The sequence below is a fragment of the Aethalodelphis obliquidens genome, unplaced genomic scaffold (assembly GCF_003676395.1).
Source record: "Aethalodelphis obliquidens isolate GAN/ISIS:26980383/991018 unplaced genomic scaffold, ASM367639v1 scaffold30, whole genome shotgun sequence".
NCBI lineage: Eukaryota > Metazoa > Chordata > Mammalia > Artiodactyla > Delphinidae > Aethalodelphis > Aethalodelphis obliquidens.
This window is the reverse complement of record NW_020837974.1, coordinates 9,836,556-9,843,541: the sequence shown is the minus strand read 5'-3', so window position 1 is coordinate 9,843,541 and position 6,986 is coordinate 9,836,556. Positions and strand designations below refer to the sequence as shown.

Below are 6,986 nucleotides of genomic sequence, written 5' to 3'. Positions count from 1 at the left end.
TTGCATCAGGTCTTAGTTGCAACAGGCAGGCTCCTTAGTTGCAGCTCACTGGCTCCTTTGTTGCGGCATGTGGGCTTCTTAGTTGTGGCATGTGGGACCTAGTTCCTGGACCAGGGGTCAAACCCAGGCCCCCTGCATTGGGAGCTCGGAACCTTAATCGCTGTGCCACCAGGGAAGTCCCCATACTTGACTTTTCTGACTTCACCTGAGTTACTGGGGCAAGGGCAAGACGGCCCCTTACCACACTGAACGCTCCCTGAGGCCAGGGGCGTCAGCCTAGCACTTTGCCTTCCGTGGTGCCGCATCCTGAGGTCATGTGACCCCAGCAGCAGCCAAATGAGTGAAGTCTGTACCCAGGGCCTCGCGGTCAGGGCCACCGCCTCTGCTTTGGCAAGGACGGAGGGCCCAGGCAGGCCACCTGAGCTGGGTTTCCTGACCTCGTTCCAGTGATAGCTGCAGCCACAAATTCCAAGAGAGAACACGCAACAGGAACAAAGGCAATGGTTTTTTTTTTTTTTTTTTTTTTACTTATTTAAAAAGGCCTTGCCGGCAGGAATATAGTGTAAAAATCATTGGAAAAACTAAAAGGCATCGATACATATCCGAATATACACTTTGTACATAAATTACATTTCCTTTAGTCTTTCTGAGTGAGGTCCTGATTCAGCACTGAGGTCTAGTAATTCAGAGGTCCCGGGAGCTGCACGTTCAGGCCGGCATAGTCCACCATGTACATTGGCCATTGCTAGAAAGAGGGGGACAGAGAGCCCGGGTTAGGACTCCGGGTGACGTGGAGAGCATACCAGAACACTCAGCGCTGCTTTCTGAAGGGCTTCCTCAGATGCTATTTATTTTGAGGCCATGGAATGCCCAGAGACGGGACGTGACCTGTCTAAGGTCACGCAGTTCACCAGTGGCCATGGGGCCTGGGCTGGAGTTTTCTGACCTATTCCCACCTGTGTCCCGGGGGCTAGCCATGTGAGCAGACATGTGGGGAGGGAATTGGGGATTGGCTCAGAACTGCTGGTCACCACCATCAACTCAGCCCCCTCCAGGCCTCAGGCCCCCAAAGCAGCTGTCCTGTCTCTCTGGGTGGTGCGAGGGGCTAGGGACCCTCTGTGAGCACCCTGGCAGGAACAGAGGCAAAGCCTGAGCTTCGGGGTTTAGCAGGAAGGGGTCCAAGGATAAACAAATCCTAAAGTCATTTTCAACTGTCTTCCAATATTCTCCCCATTGGGACTCAGGATTTCAAAGCTAATATTTTGAAATCAGAAAGAACCCTCAAGTGTGTGCCCTTAATGAGGTTTTCCTCGTAGGTGGGAGAGAAAAGTCTAGCCACATGGCAGAACAGGTGGAGCTTTGGAGGTGGGGTCTCCATCCACCACTGACCAGCCATGAGGCCACAGAGTCATGCGGCCTCTGACCCTGGTTTTCCTCGTCTACGTAACTGCAGGGAACACCTCACAGGGCTGTGGCTCAGAGCATGTGATGTGAGCGCAGAGATTAGTCTAGCATCTGATTGCCCCGGGAACCCAGGAGTCTGCTTGAGGTCCTGCCGAGTGGGGGGTCAGGTCCCTTCCCTCTCCTCGGCCTCAGTTTGCCCATCTGCACAGTGGGGGTGTGAACTCCTTCCCCGGGCGCCTGTGGGCACCTGATGAGAGGGGGGTGGACTGTCTCATGGGTAGGGCAGGCAGATGTGTCTGCAGACTCTACTCAGTGCCCAGCATCTCCCCGCACCCCAGACCCACGCTCCGGAGTAGACGAGCCTGCCCGAGTGCCGGCTGAAAGCCAGAGAGAAGAGCAGTCAGGTCCAGGTCTGTGCAACTTTACCACGAGTGAGATCTGGTTGGTGGATGCCACTGACTCCGGGTTAGAGGAGGAGGAAGACGAGATGGAATTCCCTTCAGAGACCCGCTTTCTCTTGCGCTTGGGGATGCTGCTGTCTTTGGCTGGTAGGAGAAAGGGTTGCTGACGCCAGGTGCCAGGGCCACTGTGTCTTGGCCTCCTGACCCCCCACGGAGAAGGCCTTGCTCTCTGGTTTGAAGTCCCCCTCTCAGCACTCAAGGCTCCCGGCCCACCAGCGGCTGAGGCCCATCTCTCCGGCCTCCTTCCCTAAGCAGCCCCGCGCCCCACTCGCCCACCTTCCTGCTCCCGTTCACCTGTCTGCTTTGCTAACGATAGAGCCTCCTCCCCCGGGTGGGTCTCCCCAGCAGGTTTCCTTATACCCTCCTCAGACCATGTAGCCTGCGGGCTCCCGGCCTCCCCAGAACTCCCAGACTCTGAGCCACACAGACTTAAGTCTTAAGGGGAGTCACTTAGTGGCCAACGAGCCTTCATTCTGTCACAAGTAAAATGTAAGATCCTGCAGGCTTGCTGGGAGAGTCACATGAGCTAATGTGCCTGGTCCCCAGTAAATCGTCAGAAACTGAGAATTGGTATCAGTATTGTTGCTACTGTTACTGCTGATGTGTGACGACCCAGATCTGATTTGCTGTGAATGATGACAGGTCACAGGTACTAGTAGACAGGCAGTGTCCCAATGGAAAGAAACCCTGGTTTAGAGCCAGAAGTCCTAAGTGCAAACTCCACTGCTGCCACCTACTAGCTGTGTGACCCTGGTAAATTGATTAACCTCTCTGAGCCAAAAGGGGACAACTGTGATATGAGACTCAAAGGAGATTATGTGTATGAAAGAGCCTAGTACCAAGCCCAGCACACAGCAGGACTAGCAGGGGTCGTGTTGCTGCTGAATTCAATTCATGTGAATATGTAAGACTTATCAAAAAGATGTGCAGCTGTATATTGGGGAATTCCCTGGTGGTCCAGTGGTTAGGACTCTGCACTTCCACCGCAGGGGACCGGGTTCCATCCCTGGTCAGGGAACTAAGATCCCCGAATTCTCAAGGCCAAAAAAAAAAAAAAAACAAAAAACGATTTGCTGCTGTGTGATGCACAGGTGGGGGACTGGGCTCGACTGAGTGGGTGGACAGGTGACTGACACAGCCCACCAGAAGGGTCTTAATGACACAGCATGAGGGCAGGCTGGGCCCAGGGGGCAATTGTTCATTCAGCTGCTGAAGCAAAACCAGAGCCTGGCATCTGGGATGTGGTGTAAAGACCCCGGGAAACAGGAGGCTCTGGAGGCAGGAGGAGCCCAGGTTGCGAGCCAGGGAGGAGGAGTTTTTGTAGGAGGCTTCACATGCCAACAAGTCAGAGGCGCTGGCCCAGGGCTGTGGACCTTAAAGATGGCCACGGCGGGGGGTGGATGTAAGTGACAGCATCCAGTCTCTGATCATTTGTCCCAAACTCTCCTCCCTGAGGCCTCCATGGAGCCTCCTGCGTGTCTGCCTTTGACTTGGGAGCAGCTTCCAAACCTAGTCACCTCCCTGCCATGAGTGCCTAGTGCCGTGCCCGTGGCATCAGCACGTGCTAGAAGGAGGTGGCTGCTGGTTGCCTGTGCCACCCCAGGCTGTGGTGTCCCAGGGGAACTGAGACCATCTGGAGTTGGGCCATCTTGGGTCTCAGGCCGGGGTGGGGCCGCCTCGCTGAATTCCATCACTGTCCCCGTTAAGCAGCCACGCTGGGGCCTGCAGTCCACGGCGGCCTGTGGTTCAGATGGATGGTCCGGACACCAGGTTCTAGGCGGCCGCCAACTCACTATATGGCCTTGGCAAGTCCCTTCCCCTCCCTGGGCCTCAGTTTCCCAGAGGTACCATGAGAGGTGGGACGAGATGGGTGTTTCTTTTTTTTTTTTTTTTTTTGAGATGGGTGTTTCTTAATCAGAGGTGCACCTCCCAATCCCCAGGGCTCCATCCTCTCGAGCTCTGTGGCACGCCTGCTTAATCAGAATCCCAGAGTTTCCCAGGTTCTTGCGCCCTGAGAGGTTCCAGAAGACCAGGGTCTGGTGCAGGTGCTGCCCTGCAAATGCAGGCAGAATCTAGGGGGCCCAGCCAGCCTCCGGCAGCGCCCGCCTGCCTCACCCCTGCCGACCCCAGTCACCCCTCCTCCCCTCCCCAGGTGACTTCCGCCATCCTACCTGATGCCCCCTCTTGCTGGTTCCAGCCTGTCCCTCACCCTCTCTAGCAGATCTGACACCCTCTCTAGCTGATCCTCTCTAGCTGATCTGGCCCTCTGTGGCAGGGCCTCTCTGAAGGGTGCCTGCAGGCTTCCTGTCCTTCCAGCACCTGGGGATACTGGCGCTGCAGAGGGAGGTCTCAGGCTCCCTGGGGAGGTACTGGGCAGGGGGACTACACTTCCCTCTATTGCGTGCCACTTGGCCCAGATCTGTCCATAGACTCTGGTCCCTGAGAGGCAGAAGGGTGGCCTTTTTTTTTTTTTTTTTCCCCAGCCACACCGCGTGGCTTGTGGGATCTCAGTTCCCTGACCAGGGATTGAACCCGTGCCCCCTGTAGTGGAAGCTCAGAGTCCTAACCACTGGACTGCCAGGGATTTCCCAAGGATGGCCTCTTTAGCCTCTGACTTACCTGGCACCTTGGCATCATTGCAGATTTCTGCAAAAGGCCTGAAAAAGAGAAAGATGAGGTGGCAGTTAGAAAATGAGGTTTCCCCTCCTCCTTCTCACCTGCTCCCTGAGTCTGGGCGACATCTCTCGTGAGATGACATGAGATGAGAGGCCGCCACTGCTGGAACATTAGCCAGGTAAGACCCGGATGAAAACGGTCAGCATCCCCGCCCAGAGCAGGCGCGTGATCGCCAGTCTTGGGACCTGGTTTCCTCTAGAGAGCGAGGGTGTCATCTGACCAAGTAATCAAAAGTGTGTGCCTAGATTTATGTAAATGGATATTTGAGACAGTAGTGTATCTTAATATATCTTTTACTTTTTATTTTATTGATTATTTTACTTGCAGTGTTATTATATGAACCACCCCCCACAAATCAGACGTAACCTAAATGTCCATCAGTAGAGGACATTATGGTCCATCTAAACAGTCGTTAAAGGGAGTTATCATGGAAATGGATAATGGTCAAATACACGCAAGATAGCCAGCGAGGAAACAGCAAGTTTTACTTACTGTCTACAGATAAATACTGTTTGATCTCAGTTTCATTTTTCAAAATATATATCTAACAGGCATTAAAAGAGAAGTGGAAACAGCAAGTTTTACTTACTGTCTACAGATAAATACTGTTGGATCTCAGTTTCATTTTTCAAAATATGTATCTAACAGGCATTAAAAGAGAAGTGGAAACGTTGAAGGAAAACCCCGGAATGTCTTTGGTGGTTCTCTGTGGAACGTATGCCTACAGGGTGTGGGGTGGGCATTTTCTCCTATTTTCCAGAAGTTACTTCAGGGAGTGGACTGTAGTTGGGAAGGAAGGGAAACCTCTACTTTTCATTTGAGACCCCTCTGAATAATTTGATTTTTTTTGACACATGCAAATACTATTTTAATTTTAAAACATGGAGTATAAAATTGAAAAGAAAATATGGGTAGAGGAAAAACTAAGAAAGAAATGCACCATCAGGGACTTCCCTGGTGGTCCAGCGGTTAAGACTCTGTGCTCCTGATGCAAGGGACCCGGGTTCGATCCCTGGTCAAGGAACTAGATCCCACATGCCGCAACTAAAGATCCTGCATGCCGCAACGAAGACCCGGTGCAGCCAATAAATAAATAAATAAATATTATTAAAAAAAAAAAAAGCACCACCAGTGTTAACTCTGAACAGGAGTGTTATGGGTTATCTTCCTCGTTTTTTCTACTTTTTGTATTTTCCCAAGTTTGCTGTGTGTATTGTTTCTAAATCAGAAAATAATCAAATAAACTACAATATTTTTAAAAAAACACTATAAGGATATATAGTAAAATACAGACAGTGGTTGTCTCTGGGGGTACTGAATTACTGTTATTTTCTAAATACAGTAAAATGGGTAAACATGAGGGGAATAGTAAAAAAAAAAAAAAAATCAAATTTAATTAAAATCCAAAAAGTAAACCAACACCCATGAATGCTGAGGCCTGTGTTTCAGTTGAAAGGGGTTGTAATCAGGACATCCGGGGCTACAGACTGAATGCTAGTGTCCCCGAAAAGTTCAAATGTTGAAACCTAATCCCCAATGTGATGGTATTTGTTGGTGGGGTCTTTGGGAGGTGATTAGGTCAGGAGGGTGGAGCCCTCGAGAACAGGATTAGTGCCCTTATTAGAGGCCCCAGATTGCTCCCTTGTCCCTTCCACCATGTGAGGACACAGTGAAAAGAGGGCCATCTGTGAACCAGGAAGAGCCTCACCAGATGCCAAATCTGCTGGCACCTTGATCTTGGACTTCCCAGCCTCCAGAATGGTGAGAAATAAACTTCTTTTGTTTAAGCTACCCGGTCTGTGGTATTTTGTTACAGCAGCCCGAGTGGACTAAGCTACCTGGGTCTAGAGCCCAGCTGACCCACTGTGACTTACACTGTCCCTTTCCTCACCAGTTTCCTGATCTTTAAGATGACAGTGTTAAGCTAGTCCATCTCCTGGATTCTGTGCAAGTGAAAGGTCCCTCTCTCTCCTTTTCTCTCTGTCTCTCTCTCTGACTCCTGGCTGGGCCTGCTTTGGGCGTTCCCCTCCCAGATCCAAGCAGCACCCTCTCCCATGGCCCCCACCACCCTGCCCACCCTGACGCAGGTGCTGGGGGCACTCACTGGAGCTGGTTGATGATGACCATGCGGACGTGCTCCCGGGCCTTCAGGATCTTCTCCAGCCGGTGTATGTCATATGTGTTGGGGTTCCGGAAAGGGATGTCATCGGGCAGGCCTGTGACCTCGACAGCATCTGGGCTGTCCCGAATCAGTTTGTAAGGGACGAGCACAGGCCGGTTCAGGCCCAGGGCCTCACCTAGAGGGCACAGGGAGTCAGGGAAGATGTCCCCTGTCAAAGCCAAGCTCTGTGGGGAACGGCTGGGACCCAGCACAGCCCCACTCGGTAGCCACCGCACCACTGAGAGTTTATAAGTCAACACACACACCACTTTTTTTTTTTATCC

The 6,986-nt window shown here is 51.9% G+C and overlaps 1 protein-coding gene across 5 annotated transcripts in view; it reads right to left on the bottom strand.

Moving 5' to 3' along the window:
- Positions 1 to 154: 154 nt before the first annotated feature.
- GTF2IRD1 (GTF2I repeat domain containing 1) overlaps positions 155 to 6,986 on the bottom strand; it is a 112,628-nt gene continuing 105,796 nt past the window's right edge. For 2 of the 5 annotated variants that reach the window (XM_027126175.1, XM_027126176.1), the window contains 4 exons: positions 6,646 to 6,838; positions 4,485 to 4,522; positions 1,831 to 1,949; positions 159 to 745 (listed from right to left, as the gene is read on the bottom strand). In XM_027126175.1, coding sequence (XP_026981976.1) covers positions 677 to 745; positions 1,831 to 1,949; positions 4,485 to 4,522; positions 6,646 to 6,838 — 419 coding nt within the window. In that variant the 3' untranslated portion in view covers positions 159 to 676. Of the gene's footprint in view, positions 746 to 1,830; positions 1,950 to 4,484; positions 4,523 to 6,645; positions 6,839 to 6,986 lie in introns of all 5 variants that reach the window. The other 3 variants (XM_027126178.1, XM_027126177.1, XM_027126174.1) reach the window with 3 other exon arrangements.